The sequence below is a fragment of the Oncorhynchus mykiss genome, chromosome 6 (assembly GCF_013265735.2).
Source record: "Oncorhynchus mykiss isolate Arlee chromosome 6, USDA_OmykA_1.1, whole genome shotgun sequence".
Classification (NCBI taxonomy): Eukaryota; Metazoa; Chordata; class Actinopteri; order Salmoniformes; family Salmonidae; genus Oncorhynchus; species Oncorhynchus mykiss.
Window position 1 is genome coordinate 11,739,996 of NC_048570.1, and position 20,991 is coordinate 11,760,986.

The 20,991-nt window shown below is 42.5% G+C and overlaps 1 protein-coding gene and 1 pseudogene across 9 annotated transcripts in view; both read left to right on the forward strand.

The window, feature by feature from the left end:
* Positions 1–4,673: 4,673 nt before the first annotated feature.
* Positions 4,674–4,808, forward strand: LOC118965115 (annotated as a pseudogene).
* Positions 4,809–6,017: 1,209 nt separating this feature from the next.
* Positions 6,018–20,991, forward strand: part of LOC110525262 (dmX-like protein 1) — a 63,077-nt gene continuing 48,103 nt past the window's right edge. For 6 of the 9 annotated variants that reach the window (XM_036979401.1, XM_036979403.1, XM_036979406.1 and 3 more), the window contains exons 1-10: positions 6,024–6,316; positions 7,231–7,433; positions 7,828–7,953; positions 17,107–17,184; positions 17,353–17,431; positions 17,626–17,761; positions 17,907–17,973; positions 18,113–18,291; positions 18,376–18,583; positions 19,087–19,258. In XM_036979401.1, coding sequence (XP_036835296.1) covers positions 7,347–7,433; positions 7,828–7,953; positions 17,107–17,184; positions 17,353–17,431; positions 17,626–17,761; positions 17,907–17,973; positions 18,113–18,291; positions 18,376–18,583; positions 19,087–19,258 — 1,132 coding nt within the window. In that variant the 5' untranslated portion in view covers positions 6,024–6,316; positions 7,231–7,346. Of the gene's footprint in view, positions 6,317–6,643; positions 6,837–7,230; positions 7,434–7,827; positions 7,954–17,106; positions 17,185–17,352; positions 17,432–17,625; positions 17,762–17,906; positions 17,974–18,112; positions 18,292–18,375; positions 18,584–19,086; positions 19,259–20,991 lie in introns of those variants that run through there. The other 3 variants (XM_036979409.1, XM_036979408.1, XM_036979402.1) reach the window with 3 other exon arrangements.

Below are 20,991 nucleotides of genomic sequence, written 5' to 3' on the forward strand. Positions count from 1 at the left end.
ACAAATCCCAACACAAAACAGGCTACGGATATGGTTCCCAATCAGAGACAATGACTAACACCTGCCTCTGATTGAGAACCATATCAGGCCAAAAATAGAAATAGACAAACTAGACACACAACATAGAATGTCCACCCAGCTCACGTCCTGCCCAACACTAAAACAAGGAAAACACACAAGAACTATGGTCAGAACGTGACAGTCAGTAACATGCATATCAGTCTCTGCTGGCTCAAACTTGAAGAGAGATTGACTGCATCGCTATTGGTCTTTGTGCGGGGTGTTGTGTTGAAGGTACCCAACCTTTCTGTTCAAGTAGTTGGCACAAGGTTCAGACACTCATCGGTAAAACACAAGACATGCAACCAGTCTCTTCACAGTCCCCAGGTCCAGAACAGAGGCTGGGAAACGCAAAGTACTAAATAGAGCCATGCCCATGACAACATGGAATTCTCTGCCACCCTAGGTAAAACAATCAGTTTAAAAAAACAGATAAAACAACACCTTACTGCAGAAAGGGGTCTGTGAAGAGACACAGTCATTTTATATATACTGTATTGTAATTTGCACTGTACTATGTATTAGACCTACATATTGTGGGTATGTACTGATATATAGGCTATGTGTGATGTTTTAAATGTATGTACCCCAGAAAGTGTAGCTGATGCTTGTGCAGCGGGGATCCTATTAAATACCAAATAGTACCCTCCAAGCTCATCACTAAGCTCGGGGCCCTGGATCTGAACCCCGCCCTGTGCAACTGGGTCCTGGACTTCCTGATGGGCTGACCCCAGGTGGTGAAGGTAGGCAACAACCCGGGGGCCCCACAAGGGTGTGTGCTCAGCCCCCTCCTGTACTCCCTGTTTACCTATGACTGCCTGGCCACGCACATCTCCAACTCAATAATCAAGTTTGCTGATGGCACAACAGTGGTAGTCCCGATTACCAACAATGATGAGACAGCCTACAGGGAGGAGGTGAGGGCCCTGGCGGAGTGGTACCAGGAAAATAACCTCTCTGGACTTCAGGAAACAGCAGAGAGAGAACGCCACCATCCGCATTGACGGGGCCGCAGTGGAGAGGGTGAAAAGCTTCAAGTCCCTCGGCATGCACGTCACTGACAACCTGAAATGGTCTATACACCCAGACAGTGTGGTGAAGAAGGCATAACAGTGCCACAACGCCAGGATGCTGTAGAAATTCGGCTTGGTCCCTAAGACCCTCACCAACTTCTACAGATGCACCATTGAGAGCATCCTGTCGGGCTGTATCACTGCCTGGTACAGTAATTGAACTGTCCGCAAACACAGGGCTCTCCAGAGGGTGGTGCGGTCCCAGCCCAATGCATCATCGGGGGCACACTGCCTGCCCTACAGGACATCTACACCCGGTGTCACAGGAAGGCCAAGATGATCAACGACCTCAGCCACAGCCTGTTCACCCCGCTACCATATAGAAGGAAGAGACCATACAGGTGCATCAAAGCTGGTACCGAGAGACTGAAAAACAGCTTCTATCTCCAGGCCATCGGTCTGTTAAATCGTCATGAATAGCTACTGAAAAACAGCTTCTATCTCCAGGCCTTCAGACTGTTAAATAGTCATCACTAGCCGTTCTCCGCCAACTGGCACCCAGTACTCTACCCTGCACCTTAATCACTGTTTCTAGCCGGCTACCACCCGGTACTCTACCCTGCACCTTAGAGACTGCTGCCCTGTGTACATAGTCATTGAACACTGGTCACTTGTTTACATACTGTTTTACCCACTTCATATGTACAGTTGAAGTCAGAAGTTTACATACACCTTAGCCAAATACATTTAAACTCAGTTTTTCACAATTCCTGATATTTAATCCTAGTAAAAATTCCCTGTCTTAGGTCAGTTAGGATCACCACTTTATTTTAAGAATGTGAAATGTCAGAATAATAGTAGAGAGAATGATTTATTTCAGCTTTTATTTCAGTCATCACATTCCCAGGGGGTCAGAAGTTTACATACACTCAATTAGTATTTGGTAGCATTGCCTTTAAATTATTTAACTTGGGTCAAATGTTTCGGTTAGACTTCCACAAGCTTCCCATAATAAGTTGGGTGAATTTTGGCCCATTCCTCCTGACAGAGCTGGTGTAACTGAGTCAGGTTTGTAGGCCTCCTTGCTCGCACACGCTTTTTCAGTTCTGCCCACAAATTTTCTATAGGATTGAGGTTTGGGCTTTGTGATGACCACTCCAATACCTTGACTTTGTTGTATGCTTGGGGTCATTGTCCATTTGGAAGACCCATTTGCGACCAAGCTTTAACTTCCTGACTGATGTCTTGAGATGTTGCTTCAATATATCCATATAATTTTCCTCCCTCATGATGCCATCTATTTTGTGAAGTGCACGAGTCCCTCCTGCAGCAAAGCACCCCCACAACATGATGCTGCCACCCCCGTGCTTCACGGTTGGGATGGTGTTCTTCGGCTTGCAAGGCTCTCCCTTTTTCCTCCAAACATAACAATGGTCCTTATGGCCAAACAGTTCTATTTTTGTTTCATCAAACCAGAGGACATTTCTCCAAAAAGTATGATCTTTGTCCCCATGTGCAGTTGCAAACCGTAGTCTGGCTTTTTTATGCCGGGTTTGTAGCAATGGCTTCTTCCTTGCTGAGCGGTCATTCAGGTTATGCCAATATAGGACTCGTTTTACTGTAGATGTAGATACTTTTGTACCTGTTTCCTCCAGCATCTTCACAAGGTATTTTGCTGTTGTTCTGAGATTGATTTGCACTTTTCGTACCAAAGTACGTTCATCTCTAAGAGACAGAACGCAACTCCTTCCTGAGCAGTATGTCAAGTTCTCCCTAGGAGAGGTGGGTGTGGAGTCAGGTGCAGGAAAGAGCTAATTGCAAGAAAGGGTGTTTATTTACATGTCCAAAGAACAGGAACAGGACCACAACAGTAGCTACAAAACGACAGAAACGCAGTCCAGAAAAACACCTGTTCAACAGAACAAACAAAAAAAACGCAACCCAAACAAAATGACAGCTACATGCACAATCCCGCACAAAACCAAGAGGGTAGGGCGAGATTAAATACCCCCACTAATAACCTAAACTAGACACAGGTGAACAACAAGACAGACAAAACCAAACGAAAAAGAAAAGGGATCGGTGGCAGCTAGTAGACCGGCGACGACGAGCGCAGAGCGTCGCCCGAACAGGGAGAGGAGCCACCTTCGGTGGAAGTCATGACACAGTATGACGGCTGCGTGGTCCCATGGTGTTAAAACGTACTATTGTTTGTACAGATTAAAGTGGTACCTTCAGGCGTTTGGAAATTGCTCCCAAGAATGAAAAAGATTTGTGGAGAGCTATAATTTATTTTTCTTAGTTCTTGGTTGATTTCTTTTGATTTTCCCATGATGTCAAGCAAAGAGGCACTGAGTTTGAAGGTAGGCCTTGAAATACATCTACAGGTACACCTCCAATTGACTCAAATGATGTCAATTAGCCTAACAGAAGCTTCTAAAGCCATGACATTATTTTCTGGAATTTTCCAAGTTGTTTAAAGGCACAGTCAACTTAGTGTATGTATCTGAAATAATCTGTCTGTAAACAATTGTGGGAAAAATTACTTGTGTCATGCACAAAGTAGATGTCCTAACCGACTTGCCAAAACTATAGTTTGTTAACAAGAAATGTGTGGAGTGGTTGAAAAACAAGTTTTAATGACTCCAACCTAAGTGTATGTAAACTTCTGACTTCAAACGTATATACTGTATTCTAGTCCAGGCTCATCCAATGTAACTACTGTTGTACACAGCTTTTCTATTCATATGCTGCCCAAACAGTCTATTTCACAGCATTATATACATACATAATATATATACATTTCACAGCATTATATACATTATATGCATACATTCCGGACTCATTCTTATATTTATTCATTTCTTTATTATTATTTTTTGGATGTATCTGTATTGTTTTGCATTGTTAGGTATTACTGCACTGCTAGAAACATAAGCATTTTGCTGCCGTTGCGATGACATTTGCAAAATTGTATTTAATTTGAAAACTATAATTTGTATATAGTGTATATTCAGTCCTTGCATGCATAGCTCTGTCTATGAATTTGAGAGTGGTTACATTTCTCCAGGCCCATCTCTCAGCTTTTGACTAACAGAGGTGAGGTAAATGCTTTGTTATTATTTCAATTAACTCTTCTAGCTTTAAAGGTATAATCTGCAATATTTACAATGGTCATTTCAACATACAGTACATGTACAGTACCAGTCAAAAGTTTTGGACATACCTTCTCATTCAAGGGTTTTTCTATATTTTTTTTTACTATTTTCTACATTGGTTTTAACCGAATCATAACGCAAAATGGAGTTATGTTTTGTTTGTGAATAGTGTTTTTGTTAACAAACCATTTATATCCCTATTCCACATTTACAGCAAACCAAGTTGCAAGGCTGATGTTTGTCTTAAATAAGAATGAAGGAGTGAAATATTTCCTTTAAAAAAAGATCCTTCATGTAAAATTTTCCTGCATGATATTTGTTCCTGCAAGAATTCTCTTTTTTAATTTTTAAAAATTTACTTCTGAAGGTTGTCCCACATAAAAATGCACTCAAAATCCTGTAGGACTTGTTGTAAGGGTTGAAAGAGGTAAGAAAACATGATAAACTTACCTGGCATGTGAGATACCTTGATCACCCAGGACAAGGCTCGACCATTGCACTCAGGCCGTGCTGACTTCTGTGAATTCTAAAAATGTGGGAATCTCGACTGCATAATTTTTAAAAAACATTTAATGTTCATACAAATTATTGGCCCAGATCAGCATCATTGATTTACCCATCGCTGTCAGCAGTGAGGAGGAGAGTCCGAGGAAAAGAGAAAATTAAAGAACTGTACAGAATTCTTGCCTCTAGGGGTGCTCTTGAGCCAAAAGGGGTCTGTCCCCTAAATGGACAGAAATATTGTCCAGAAATGACCTTTTTGGACATAAAGAGTACAACTCCCTTGTTGTTTTTTAGCATTATTGGGGAATGGGGAATGACTTGGGAATTGGACCCAATACACTGAATGCTATTTTAGTTGACTGTGTGAGGGCCAGCATTGTTATTTTTATTTATTTAACTAGACAAGTCAGTTAAGAACAAATGATTATTTACAATGACAGCCTACACCGGCCAAACTCTGAAAACACTGGGCCAATTGTACACTGCCCTATGGGTCTCCCAATCACCGGCGGTTGTGATACAGCCGGGAATCAAACCAGGGTGTCTAGTGATGCCTTGAACACTGAGACGCAGTGCCTTAGAATGCTGTGCCACTCGGGAATCCCAAAATTATGAAGGAATGAGGATATTGAATGGTGTAGCAAGTAAGGAATTATAATTTAGAATACTGGACATGAACCTTCTTCTGATGGTCTAAAGGTCAGCTATTTTGGCCAGGGAGTTGGTCAACCATGGTTTGCCAGTTCTGTGATAAGAAATTGTGTAAAATAATGCATTTTAAGAATGCATTTGCACCATATGTTTGTTAGTATTAACTGACAATATGCCAACATTCCATTCAAACAATGCAGTCAATACACAGCCATACACTGGCTGAAATCAGTTGATGGTAGGACTGATATTGTATCATATAATAGCACTCACAGCTTTCCAAGACAACACAATTTGAGAAATTTATGATCTGTTTACATATATTTTAGAGACTACTTATACATACAATTTGTATAAAACCTATATAAACTGTATTTATAATTATATGACACGAGTTTAGGTTGACAATAATTATATTACACAATTTCTGATAAATCACAGGCCTTACTTTTATTTTCCTGTGGAAGAAAAATCTGGATTATGTTGTATAACTGACTAGGTATCTCCCTTTCCCTAGACTAGTTAGGATTTCTCCCTGACCAATATGGCTGCCATTTTAAATCCATTCTAAAACTTCGAGAGTTTATCATAAGCACCTCTCTCTCCGTATGTAGAGGGCATCCGTAAAGGGCAAACATATTCCGCAAACAGCATCGTCATTGATGAAATCACGCACCATCAATTACTACAATGACCACAATCCATAGCACGGTTTCATGACCGTCACACGGGAGAGGAGCGCCACTAGCTAACTCTATACCACAGCTAGCTAAATGGTTTAACGTGTGTATTTAGCATATTATTTGAAATTGTCCGTTATCTTACAAGAAGAATAGCTAGCAACCAACGTGACGGAATGACAGACTGCTTGCTAGCAGTCATATGATAGCAGGTCGCAATGCATTCATGAGTCAAACCAAACGACGAGAAGTAAGTGCATTTTGACACTAGGCTAGCTAGCTGTAACGTTACATTTCGGATTTCGCCCAATAGTGTTATATACTGTAACGTAATATTTTGTATCGAAGCTGCAGCTAACTAGTTCATTTAGTTGACGATAACTAGCTAGTAAGCCTGTAGAGACGCAACAACATGGGTAGCTTAGCTATTGGAAACATATGTAATCTATGTATTAGTTACAGTGACTCCCGATGTGTCCCAAAGCTAGGTAGCATGCTCGTGTCTTTGCTAGCTAGCTAGTTGGTTGTTGCGTGAATTGACTTGATAGTTGACCACTTGCTTATTGATAGTTATATCTTTAAAAAAAAAATCTAAATGATAGACAATATGTTGCTTTTATTTAGCTAAATGGGTTGCTATCTGTCATCTATTTCCGAGTGATGGTGTCACGTGAGTTGGCACACGGAACTTGCTCACCTCTTTCCAGTTTAGAAACGATTGTTATGCCGGTGTCCGTTCTAGTTTGCGGGCCAAACACCTCTACATTCAGGTTGGTTTTCCATGTAGGAGCGAGAAGATTTCATGGGATGAGGGGTGTAACTTATCCAATGCACTTATGGGCTAATGTCTCAACATTGTCATTAGCTAACTAACTAGCTGTAATCTTTAGCTACAGCTAGCTTACCTGCTACTGCTAGTTTGCTGTCATTGGCTAGCTAGGTATGTAGTCATTTTTGTTTACTTGCTAATCTAGCAATGTTGTACTGTACCAAGTTATCAACCCAGCGTTGGTTGTCTCACTAACTGACATGTCTGGTGATGTTTGCCACTGAAGATTGTCTTGCTGTGAATATGACATCGAGTGCGATGGCTACAAGTTACCTAGCAAGTGTCTTAACTGTCAGTAGCACAACTAACAACTGACATGTTTCTCTTTCTCACAGGGGAACTGACTTTATGATTTGAAGCACAATGACCACGTCATTGCATTGGTTTCTCATGAATTTGTCCTGGATCAAGGCCACATTGTGAGGGCAGGAAGACAGCGTTACAAAGGACCATGAATCTTCACCAAGTCCTTACTGGGGCCGTCAACCCAGGGGACAATTGTTTTTCTGTAGGTAGCATAAACAACCAACCATTCACGGTAAGATATTTCAGGCAGTCAGTCTCCCTACATTTGAAGCATGCTTTGGGAGTGCTCCGTGCTAGTCCAGCAGCACTGTTCAGAGAAGAGAATCTGATACTATACCCACAGTCTTTCACTGAGCCGATCAATATCAGACTATTTTTGTCTCTGTCCTCTAGTGCAGGCAAAAGTTACATTGTGCTGCTTATGCCGTGTTGACAGTCTGCATTTTGTCCGTATATTTATTCATGGAATTAGTATGCATACTACAGATATCATCTGCTTGTCAGTGTCATGCAATGCAAAGTCATACTAGAAGTTCAACTTTCATTAAATCGCACTTGACAGTTCTTTGTGATTATTGTCCTAACTGAGTGACATTCCTCGCTCATCCCACCCTCTCATGTGATAGGCATATGCCTCTGGCTGTGACGTTGTGATTTTGGGCAGTGACTTTGAAAGGCTGCAGATCATCCCAGGAGCGAAGCATGGGAACATCCAGGTGGGCTGTGTGGACAGCTCACTACAGGGAGGCCAGGTAAGAGACATTGTTTCTTGTATTACTTGTCTGGTGTAGTTACTGCAACTTATAGACAATGCTGTTTGGCGAAGAACCAGTTGAGTTTGCATGCTACTATGACCCTGTTTGTATATCCATGTCATATTGTTTACATGGCCGTTGCTTTGTATCAATATTGACGATTAATTTGCTATAGGCTATATTGTAGCTAAACCTTGAGCAATATTGAACATTTATTTGCTATATTGTTTCTAAGCAGCAAAATGTGTGAATTATGATGCAATATTACAAATGCAATAGATATCACAATATTTCAGAAAAAGGAAATGAAGAAAGAGAAAAAAAAATAAGCCAGCCAATACACGGTGGGAAAATGTTGTATGTTGTGACTCAGACTCACGAGTCACGACCCATGACATGTAGCTCTCCTGACTGTTGGAATATTGTCCTTATTAGACACAACCTGTATTATCTAAGGAAGTTAGCCTATAGTTATTTTTGTGCCTGACTATGGACTACCTCGTTTTAGATCAACCAGTAACTTTCAGAGTTAGAAAGAGGCCAATATACTTGATTCCTATGTGTTAATTATTGGGTCTGGTGCAGATTTCAAATTATGCTAAGTAGACATTTAGCATGTGGTAAAATGCTTAACCCTTTACACTCGTGGGAATTGGCCTATATGATAAGTTGAAATGTTTCTTACAGAATAAATATGAAAAGCATATGCATAACCATGGTAGCAATTGACAGGGAACAGTTTGGAGATTGTGGGAAGATTATTCGACCAAAGTTGAGGACACAACTGTTCACCTGACACGAGACTGAATCCGAACATTACACTGTTGATTTTATTTTACATTTAATGTACTTTTCGCCGCGTTTGTTGATAAATCATAAGGTACTCTGGTTACTTTCAGTAACATGATAAGAATATTTATGGAAAATGTGGGATAGATGCCACATAAAACCATAAAATTCTCTCTCCCCTTCTCTTTCCTCTCTCCTTTATCTTCTTTCTTCTCTCTCTCTATTTTTATGTATTTACTCAAAGAAAAGTCTTCAACTATAAGGTGTTTTTTGTTGTTGTTTACTCTCCAAGCATGCCGTTGAACTAGAGCAAGCACCCTTGTAGTTGTTTTGTTTGGAACTCAACCCTGCATTGTCATTCATCACCCAATTACTGTTTACGTAATCCAAGAACGGTCCGTTATAAATCGCAATCTGGGTCAAGCGGGCATCATTTTGAAAGCTTGTTCTGTTGTCAACAGGACTAGCATGACGGTGTTAGGCTTTCACATTGCCATTCATAGAAAGTAGTCATGAGTGCATTAAGGTGCTTGAGAGGATCAAGTCTGTATCAGCGCAGTCCCTTTTATAGTGCAAATAGCTTGCTCTACTTACTCATTCATCGCTAGAGCTGTCTGCGCTGCATTAGCTCCCTAGTCCCCACATGCTGCACAGAAGTTAACTTGAATAATGCAACACGTTATGTTGAAACGTTAAAACTGTTCGTTACTGTCTGCAAAAACAATGTCCATACAGGCTAGAACACTTACAATGCAAGACGATGCAGGTATCTTCCAGCTTTAATTGTAAGCTGACATTCCTTGTTAGTTTATAGCTGAATTCACTACCCTAGTACCCGACTGCATTGTCGGAACTAGAAGCACAAGCATTTCGCTACACTCGCATTAACATCTGCTAACCATGTGTATGTGACAAATAAAATTTGATTTGATTTAGTACTTTGTTTGTGATAATATGCAAACCATAACGCCAAAAATTGCTGATTTCAAAGTTGACCCTCCAACATTTTATTAATTCACTTTGTCTCCTTGCCACCAAAAACTTATTCAGTTCTTCATCTTCCTTTACCAAATCAGATTCCACAACCACATTCTGCCTAACAAATTGTCATTCATTTCTTATACAGGCACACTTAGAAAATAAGAGATTGCTTATCCTATAGAAGGGTTGGTTGTCTAGCATTTGACGCGTGCGCAATTATGGGGCAAATCAGACGCGGTTGGCTTAGATTGATGACATGTAAACTATATTTAGTCGCCAATGTTTATTGAACACGTAAATACATTTGCACAACGAGCACTTGTTGTCAAATACCTCTTTACAGTTGTTGTTAGTTAGTGAATTTGACCCATATTAGCATAGACCTGAGGTCAGTCAAAATAAGACATGGTATGAAGAACAAGCTGAAACGATTCCCCACATGGCAGTTTCTTGTCGTTCTCGCCATCCAGAATCACAACAACACCCGGACTTCTGCCCCATAGAAACGTGTGCATTGTTTCTGTGACGTTGGCAGCTAACCCATCTATGCAAATGTTATTAATCAGCACAATAAAGTAGTAAGTTATCTTATCAGTTGCCAATAAAATAGTCCTAAATGGAAGGGATTGTCATTTGTAGCCCAATGGAATCAGCTAAAACAAGCTCAATCAAATCAAAGTTTATTCGTCACGTGCGCCAAATACAACATACCTTACAGTGAAATGCTTACTTACAGGCTCTAACCAATGGTGCCAAAAAAAGGGTATTTATTTATTTTAAAAAGGTGTTTATTTTTTACCTTTATTTAAATAGGCAAGTCTGTTAAGAACAAATTCTTATTTTCAATGACTATTGAGGTAGTATGTAGATGTAGATATCGTTAAAGTGACTGCATATATGATGAGCAGAGAGTAGCAGAAGCGTAAAAAGGCGGGTGGTGGGACACAATGCAGATAGCCCGTTTAGCCAATGTGCGGGAGCACTGGTTGGTCGGGCCAATTTAGGTAGTATGTACATGAATGTATAGTTAAAGTGACTATGAATATAAGATGAACAGAGAGTAGCAGCAGCGTAAAAGAAGGGTTGGGGAGGGGGGGCCACACAATGCAAATAGTCCGGGTAACCATTTGGTTACCTGTTCAGGAGTCTTATGGCTTGGGGGTAAAAACTGTTGAGAATCCTTTTTGTCCTAGACTTGGCACTCCGGTACCGCTTGCCATGCGGTAGTAGAGAGAACAGTCTAAGACTGGGGTGGCTGGGTTCTTTGACAATTTTTAGGGCCTTCCTCTGACACCGCCTGGTGTTGAGGTCCGGGGTGGCAGGCAGCTTTGCCCCAGTGATGTTCTGGGCCGTACGCACTAGCCTCTGAAGTTCATTGCGGTCGGAGGCCGAGCAATTGCCGTACCAGGCAGTGATGCAACCAGTCAGGATGCTCTCGATGTTGCAGCTGTAGAACCTTTTGAGGATCTCAGGACCCATGCCAAATCATTTTAGTTTCTTGAGGGGGAATAGGCTTTGTCGTGTCCTCTTCACGACTGTCTTGGTGTGTTTGGACCATTCTAGTTTGTTGTTGATGTGGACACTAAGGAATTTGAAGCTCTCAACCTGCTCCACTACAGCCCCGTCGATGAGAATGGGGACGTGCTCGGTGCTCCTTTTCCTGTAGTCCACAATCATCTCCTTAGTCTTGGTTACGTTGAGGGATAGGTAGTTATTCTGGCACCACCCGGCCAGTTCTCTGACCTCCTCTCTATAGGCTGTCTCGTCGTTGTCGGTGATCGTCAGCAAACTTAATGATGGTGTTGAAGTCGAGCCTGGCCATGCAGTCGTGGGTGAACAGGGAGTACAGGACGGGACTGAGCACGCATCCCTGGGGAGATCCAGTGTTAAGGATCAGCGTGGCAGATGTGTTGCTACCTACCCTCACCACCTGGGGGCGGCCTGTCAGGAAGTCCAGGATCCAGTTGCAGTGGGAGGTGTTTAGTCCCAGGATCCTTAGCTTGGTGATGAGCTTTGAGGGAACTAGTGTTGAACCAAAGGCAGGTTGCCTTTGTGTTCTTGGGCACAGGGACTATGGTGGTCTACTTGAAGCATGTTGGTATTACAGACTCAATCAGGGACATGTTGAAAATGTCAGTGAAGACACCTGCCAGTTGGTCAGCACATGCCCGGAGCACACGTCCTGGTAATCCGTCTGGCTCCGCAGCCTTGTGTATGTTGACCTGTTTAAAGGTCTTACTCACGTCGGCTACGGGGAGCGTCATCTCAAAGTCGTCCGGAACAGCTAATGCTCTCATGCATGCCTCAGTGTTGCTTGCCTCGAAGCGAGCATAGAACTGATTTAGCTCGTCTGGTAGGCTCGTGTCACTGGGCAGCTCGCGGCTGTGCTTCCCTTTGTAGTCTGTAATAGTTTGCAAGCCCTGCCACATCCGACTAGTGTCGGAGCCGGTGTAGTATGATTAATTCTTAGCCCTGTATTGCCGCTTTGCCTGTTTGATGGTTCGTCGCAGGGCATAGCAGGATTTCTTGTAAGCTTCCGGGTTAGAGTCCTGCACCTTGAAAGTGGCAGCTCTACCCTTTAGCTCAGTGCGAATGTTGCCTGTAATCCATGGCTTCTGGTTGGGGTATGTACGTACAGTCACTGTAGGGACGACGTCCTCAATGCACTTATTGATAAAGCCAGTGACTGATGTGGTGTATTCCTCAATGTCGTCTGAAGAATCCCGGGAACATGTTCCAGTCTGTGATCGCAAAGCAGTCCAATAACTCAATGCATGCACACACTCCTACTGAATAATATGCATTCACCTGTATTGTGAATAGACCTAGGCTCCATCTTGATATACCCAGTTTATCAATAGATATTTTTGTCATTCAAATAAATTATTACCAATATATTGTTTTGAAGTTACAAAGTCAAATTGATTGTATAATTTACTCAATTTATGCATACATGGTTGTCTCGAAAAATTGGACAATGTTCAAATGTAATGATATTGAACTAACGATTTAACAGAGCTGTAGCTGAGTTTATCTGGCTGGATCAAGTGCCATTCTGTGACTGGCTAATATGTAGTCTTTTCTTTTCTGGTATCGTTTTGATATTTAGTTTCGTGATACTAAACCTGGTATTGATATGGAAGTCAATTCTGTTATCATGATAACACTAGCGTGTGCCATCGTGAATTTTCTTAATAATAGACAGACTAATTCGGCTCAGAACAACCCTTGTAAATGTACATCAAACATCGTGATCATAAACTGACACTATATTACATGAGCGTTGGGCCTGTAACCCAAAGGTTGCTAGATCGAAGCTGACATGGTAAAAATCTGTCGTTCTGCCCCTGAAAAAGGCAGTTAACCCACTGTTCCTAGGCCGTCATTGTAAATAAGAATTTGTTCTTAACTGACTTGCCAAAAAATAAAATGTAAATAAATTCATTAGGCCCTAATCTATGGATTTCACAACTGGGAATATAGATATGCAAAAAGGTAGGTGCGTGGATCAGAAAACCAGTCAGTATCTGGTGTCACCACTATTTGCCTCATGCAGCACAACATCTCCTTCGCATAGTTTCTCAGGTTGTTGATTGTGGCCTGTGGAATGTTGCACAGCCATTGAAGAGGAGTGGGACAAAGTTGCTGGATATTGGCGGGAACTGGAACACGCTGTCGTACACATCGATCCAGATCATTCCAAACAGGCTCAATGGGTGACATGTCTGTTGAGTATGCAGGCCATGGAAGAACTGGGACATTTTCAGGCTCCAGGAATTGTGTACTGATCCTTGAGACATGGGGTCATGCATTATTATACTGAAACATGAGGTGATACTAATTAATGCCATGACAATGGGCTGAAAGCATCTCATCGCGGTATCTCTGTGCATTCAAATTGCCACCAATAAAATGCAATTGTGTTCATTATCTGTAGCTTACAGTGCATTCAAAGTATTCAGCCGCCTTGACTTCTCCCACATTTTGTTACTTTACAGCCTTATTTCTCATCAATCTACACACAATACCCTATAATGACGAAGCAAGAACTGAAATATCACGTTTTTTAGTTTTCATCAAGGATCTCTCTGTACTTTGCTCTGTTCATCTTTCCGTTGATCCTGACTAGTCTCTCAGTCCCTGCAGCTAAAAAAATCCCCCATAGCATGATGCTGCCTCAACCATTTTTCACTTTAGGGATGGTGCCAGGTTTCTTCCAGACGTGACTCTTGGCATTCAGGGCAAAGAGTGCAATCTTGGTTTCATCAGACCAGAGAATCTTGTTTCTCATGGTCTGGGAGTCTTTAGGTACCTTTTGGCAAACTCCAAGAGGGCTGTCATGTCTTTTACTGAAGAGTGGCTTTCTTTAGGCCACTCCACCATAAAGGCATGATTTGGTGGAGTGCTACAGAGATGGAAGAACCTTCCAGAAGGAAAACCATCTCCACAGAGGAACTCGGTGACCATCGGATTCTTGATCACCTCCCTGACCAAGGTCCTTCTCCCCCGGTTGCTCTAGGAAGAGTCTTGGTGGTTCCAAACTTCTTCCATTTAAGAATGATGGAGGCCACTATCTTCTTGGGGACCTTCAATGCTGCAGACATTTTTGGGTACACTTCCCTAGGTCTGTGTTTCGACATAATCCTGTCTCGGAGCTCTACTGGAAAATTCCTTCAACCTCATGGCTTGGTTTTTACACTGTCAACTGTGGGCCCTTTATATAGGCAGGTGTGTGTGCCTTTCCAAATCATGTCCAATCAATTGAATTTACCACAGGTGCACTCTAATCAAGTTGTAGAAACATCTCAAGGATGATCAATGGAAACTAGATGCATCTGAGCTTAATTTCGAGTCATAGCAAAGGGTCTGAATACTTAAGGTTTTTTATTTTTAATAAGCAAACATTTCTAAACCTGTTTTCACTTTGTCATTATGGGGTATTGTGTGCAGAGGGGGAAAAAATAATTGAATCCATTTTAGAGTAAGGCTATAATGTAGCAATGTGGAAAAAATCAAGGGGTCTGAATACTTTACGAATGCATTGTCTGTCCATACCATAACCCCACCGCCACCATGGGGCACTCTATTCACAACATTGACATCCGTAAACCGCTCACCCACATGACGCCATACACGCTGTCTGCCATCTGCCCGGTACAGTTGAAACCGAGATTCATCCGTGACGAGCACACTTCTCCAGTGTGTCAGTGGCCACTGAAGTTGACTACGGAGCCAAACTGCAGTCAGGTCAAGACCCTGGTGAGGATGACGAGCACGCAGATGAGCTTCCCTGAGACAGTTTGTGCAGAAATCCTTTGGTTGTGCAAACCCAGTTTCATCAAATCAAATGTATTTATATAGCCCTTCGTACATCAGCTGATATCTCAAAGTGCTGTACAGAAACCAAACCTAAAACCCCCAAACAGCAAGCAATGCAGGTGTAGAAGCACGGTGGCTAGGAAAAACTCTAGAAAGGCCAAAACCTAGGAAGAAACCTAGAGAGGAACCAGGCTATGAGGGGTGGCCAGTCCTCTTCTGGCTGTGCCGGGTGGAGATTATAACAGAACATGGCCAAGATGTTCAAATGTTCATAAATGACCAGCATGGTCAAATAATAATAATCACAGTAGTTGTCGAGGGTGCAGCAAGTCAGCACCTCAGGAGTAAATGTCAGTTGGCTTTTCATAGCCGATCATTAAGAGTATCTCTACCGCTCCTGCTGTCTCTAGAGAGTTGAAAACAGCAGGTCTGGGACAGGTAGCACGTCCGTCATCACAGGTGAAGAAGCCAGATGTGGGGGTCCTGGGCTTACGTGGTCTGCGGTTGTGAGGCTGGTTGGACGTACTGCCAAATTCTCTATAACGACATCTGAGGCAGCTTTGGTTACAGAAATGAACGCTAAATTATTTTGCAACAGGTCTGGTGGACATTCCTGCAGTCAGCATGCCAATTGCAAAGTGCAGCTGTGTAATGATCACGCTGTTTAATCAGCTTTTTGATATGCCATGCCTGTCAGGTGACTGGATTATCTTGGCAAAGTAGAACTGCTCACTCACAGGGATGTAAACAAATTTGTGCACAAAGTTTGAGCGAAATAAGCTTTTTGGATCTTTTATTTCAGCTCATGAAATATGGGACCAACACATGTTGCATTTTATATTTTTGTTCAGTATGCATAGGCCTGTTCATTTACAGCATTTACCTCCCTCAGACAGCCAAACATTTGCAGAAGTTGCCCAATTAGTGGGAGGGATTGGCTTGTCACCCAAGTTCTGGACATCTGTCAGTCAAAACCCATTCACCGACGTGAACCGCAGAGCCAGAGTTCTGGACATCTGTCAGTCAAAACCCATTCACCGACGTGAACCGCAGAGCCAGAGTTCTGGACATCTGTCAGTCAAAACCCATTCACCGATGTGAACCGCAGAGCCAGAGTTCTGGACATCTGTCAGTCAAAACCCATTCACCGATGTGAACCGCAGAGCCAGAGTTCTGGACATCTGTCAGTCAAAACCCATTCACCGACGTGAACCGCAGAGCCAGAGTTCTGGACATCTGTCAGTCAAAACCCATTCACCGATGTGAACCGCAGAGCCAGAGTTCTGGACATCTGTCAGTCAAAACCCATTCACCGATGTGAACCGCAGAGCCAGAGTTCTGGACATCTGTCAGTCAAAACCCATTCACCGATGTGAACCGCAGAGCCAGAGTTCTGGACATCTGTCAGTCAAAACCCATTCACCGATGTGAACCGCAGAGCCAGAGTTCTGGACATCTGTCAGTCAAAACCCATTCACCGATGTGAACCGCAGAGCCAGAGTTCTGGACATCTGTCAGTCAAAACCCATTCACCGATGTGAACCGCAGAGCCAGAGTTCTGGACATCTGTCAGTCAAAACCCATTCACCGATGTGAACCGCAGAGCCAGAGTTCTGGACATCTGTCAGTCAAAACCCATTCACCGACGTGAACCGCAGAGCCAGAGTTCTGGCGTCATATAAAGCATGTTACTGTACAGCCACTTCATTCCAATTTACAAATGTATCAGTGTCTTCAATCTATTATATTCAACCCATATACAGGTATGAGTTTTAAGGGCTACAGTAAAATGACCTTATGTTTCTAAGGTTGCCAAGAAATGTTTTATAATTCATGTGGTTATTTACAGTTTGTGAGGATGCTATTACCACAACTATCTTAAGTCATAATTGCAGTACTCACATCTTTTAATCATCTTCACTCTAACCTTTAGGCTGCAGCTCACAGTCCTTTCAAAAGTCACAAGTATTGTGCTTGGTACTTGGTACGGTATAATGAGAGTGAGAAGGTCAATCCTTCACATTGAATAAAATGTCTCTTCTCTTCAATTGCTGCCGACAGGTTGCAGCTTCCTATGGAAGTATTGTCTGTGTCTTTGAGCCGGTTCAGCTCATGAACCAGAAGGACAGGACATCAGCAGTAAGTGCTAATTGTATTGATTCTCTAATAGTAATTGATTCTTACTGACTGCACTGCAGTGTAACTTTCTGATACAAATAATATGTGAGGAAATTATTAATTTATTGTTCCTAATGACTTGGCATTGACAATTTGGATTTGATCGTTTGAATGCTTGTGTTCTTACAGGAACTGAGCTACCAGTGGCAGAAGAGTGGACAGTTTGTTTTGCAGTCCATAGTGCGTAACCTGGCCTGGGACCCCACAGGTAAATCCTGCTCTTGATAGTATAAAAAAAAACTGCTCTTGATAGTATCACTGCTCTGTAATAAGCTTTATGGATCCACGTTAAGATTACACACGGCTCTTGATACTATCTTTGCAAATTAAAACGTCCTGTGTTCTTTAAAAATAATCTTCTCTCTCCATTGTCTGATTTTTTGTTTTATATTTTGCACACAGGCACTCGTCTCTTAACTGGGTCCGCTAGCCTGCAGCTGTGGTCCAATATCAGCGATGGTTTTGATGAGGCAGGGGAACAGACAGACATGACAATTGGTGACCCTCAGTGTCCCTGGAGGTGTATCTGGCACTGCAAGTAAGAACTGCACTATGAAATATTCCTAATGGAGTCTGTTTAGAAGAAGAAGACCAAATAAAAAAATATCCCCCCCCCCCCAAAAAAAAAAAAACATTCTCATGGATCCATCTGATGTATTGTTGTGTCTCCCTCATCTTAATAGAACCGCCTCCCCAATTCAGCTCATGAAGTTCTCTCCAGATGGAGAATTCTTTGCTACTGCCGGACAGGTGGGTGGCCTTTGGTGTCCATTCATGCGCATAAAGATGTTCCTTTTGTTTATAAGTAAAGACCTTACAGAGAAACGCATTCTAACAACAGCCATGTAACCCTTCGTGTGCTAACTCCCAGTGATGCCGTTGTTTTCAGGACGACTGTCTGGTCAAAGTGTGGTACGGCACGAGCAAATGGCAGTCTGGCGTGACCAAGCTGTTCACCCCACCGGAGCACAACGCTCAGGGCGAGCTCGACTTCTCTTTTGTCTACCTGGCACACCCACGCACTGTAACAGGCTTCTCCTGGAGGAAGACCAGCAAGTACATGCCACGGTAAGGCCCATCGTTAAGTCTTTAGAATATGTTTCTCTCATACCTGACCTGATGGAGTTGTGTCCTCTGTGTTTTTCCCTCCAGGGGTTCAGTGTGCAATGTTCTACTGACGTGCTGTAAGGACAGTGTGTGTCGCCTGTGGGCCGAGACCCTGCTTCCCAGTGACAGCTTGCTGTCCGGACACACGCTCAGTCACGTTAATAATAACGGACAGAGCAGCGACTCGCTGAAATCGTCAAGCAGCAAGAAGACTCCCTCTCGTATCAAAACACAGGACAGGAATTCCCTGGAGGTAGGAAGAATGTTTCCACCTCGTAGTCTATCAGGCTGGTGAGAAGTTAAGAGAGCGTAACAGGCTTAGAGCTAAAAGGATATCTGTCAGGAAGCTCGTTTTCTAGGCTTCGCAGCCCTTGACAAGATCACTGAAAAATATATTGTTTCTATTTTGCGGAAAAATGTATTTAGTTTTTTGTTGAGGTGCTCTAGTAACTAGTTAAATGATCAGATGCATTGCCTTCACTTTAGTTGTGTAAAGAACTTTTCCTTATCGGACGACTGTCATTACATGGTTATGCATCTTGCCAGAAAATATTGAGGAGCAAGGGACAAATTACATTGCAGGAAAAATAGATATGCAAATGTATATTCAATGCCCAGAGGAAAGTCTGCTAACATTGCTGAGTTATTCATTAACATCACTGACTGAGATATCAGAGGTACTATTTTAGTTCCGGGATGGTTTTCCAAAGCATATGAGAGCGAGATCCCTACTTAGGAGCTATTTTGTTGCTTCAGTTGAATCTGCAGGAGTCGTGGAGAGCCCCCTTGAGAGGTGTGGCCCAGCCCTCCCTAACCGGCCGCCTCCCGACCCAGCAGAACAGTCACCACAACCACAAGACCAACAGCGTGCCCCATGCCAACGCTCTCTGCCACTTTCACATCGCTGCCAGCATCAACCCTGCCACAGGTACCGCACACAGACAGTGGTTCAGTGGCATTAATTCAAGGATGTTTACATTGCTTAACAGTTGATTTTAGGATAACCGAGCCTGTCGTAAACCCCTTCTGTACTTCATTCATAAGAATGACAATGCAGAGGTTATGCCTAAGAGTCAATATTATAAGCCCATCTAACTGACTGTTAGTGATGGAGGGTGGAGTTGATACAGTTACATATCGGGATATTATTTTTGGCAATATATTGTATCGTTTTGACAACATCGTGATATTATTAGGCTGTACCTGCACCAAAATACCAGTATTTTTCCTTCATAGCTTCATAACTCCCATCTTTTTTAAAATGGGGAGCTAATTTGTTTCCCACACCTTTTATTTCCATGACTGATCAAAACTCGTTTTCTCATGGCTCTCGCTTCCCTCTGTAGCCGACATATTGTGAGCAGTGTTTAGACCATGGAATCGCAATAAAATCACAGTATTGGATCGCAATACATATACAATCAATCGTATCGGCACCTAAGTATTGTGACATCGGTTCACTGACATTATCGGATGATATAGCAGTATCGGACGATAATTCAACCGGTAAACGATATTCAATAAATGGGATGGAAAAAGGAAATCTCATGTTTATCTGAACAATTGCGGCCGTACTCATGATGTCATTGTCACAATGTATGAAATCGACATTTTTAAGCATAGTTAATGGACAACTGCTCTTTTGGATGCCAATTCAGGAGAATTCATTGTGGGAAAATTACACTTTTTCATTTCCCCACTATGAAACAGTATATCGGCAGATATATTGGTAGGGGTACGATTTGTCCCCCCCAAAAAATCGGAATCGATATCGGACCAAAAATACCACATCGGTCGGGCTCTAGAAAATATTGTATTGTGAGGTCCCTGGCAATTCCCAACTCTACTGATCATCACACATATTTAGGGATAATGTGACCTGCCCAAGAACAACCAGGTAGAGGATTTCATACTGCGCCTGCCTCCGCAGGTTTTTTTTGCTTACATCCCACCTGCTCCCGCCAAATCTCTTCCAGCTCCTGTACCCAGTCCCGCAATGTTAAAATTACACATCTGCAAAACCTCTATCTTATGCATTATAATGTGCAATGAATGCATGATTTCATAAGACATTTGCTGGTTGGAAAGTCCCTGTTCACCTTGTAAACTTCCAATTCCAATAAGCTCAATTCAAACTGTCAGTAAGCAAATGAAAAGGCAACAAATAGGCTATTGATAGGCTGACTAGTGCCTGATCATAATAGCCATTATTTCCTTACCTGTAGAAAATGATTAACAACACACTTTCCAGTGAGAACTGCAAGCTGATAATTGCTTTTATAATTCATCACAAGTGGCCACAAACTCAATCACATCAGATAAAAATATATATATATTTTCCACCACTACTGTTTGAAGCAGGCGTGAGCCGGTTGTGTTAACGAGCCTCAGAGGAGAGGAGCCAGAATGACTGAGAGGGATTCGTATGATAAGTGGTTTTATAACAGATCGCAGTGCTTTTAAACGGCGACACGGCCATTATTAAATCATTTGCAGAAATAAAATTAATATTTTCATCCTGAATTTGTCTTTCTGATCGTCCGCTGCCCGCCCCGCAGCATGAAACGTTCCGACCGCGCCGCACATTTCTCTGTCGGGCGATATGGGAGTCCCAGGGTAATGCAGGGCTCTGCAACCAGGACCAACTCTGTGCACAAATGA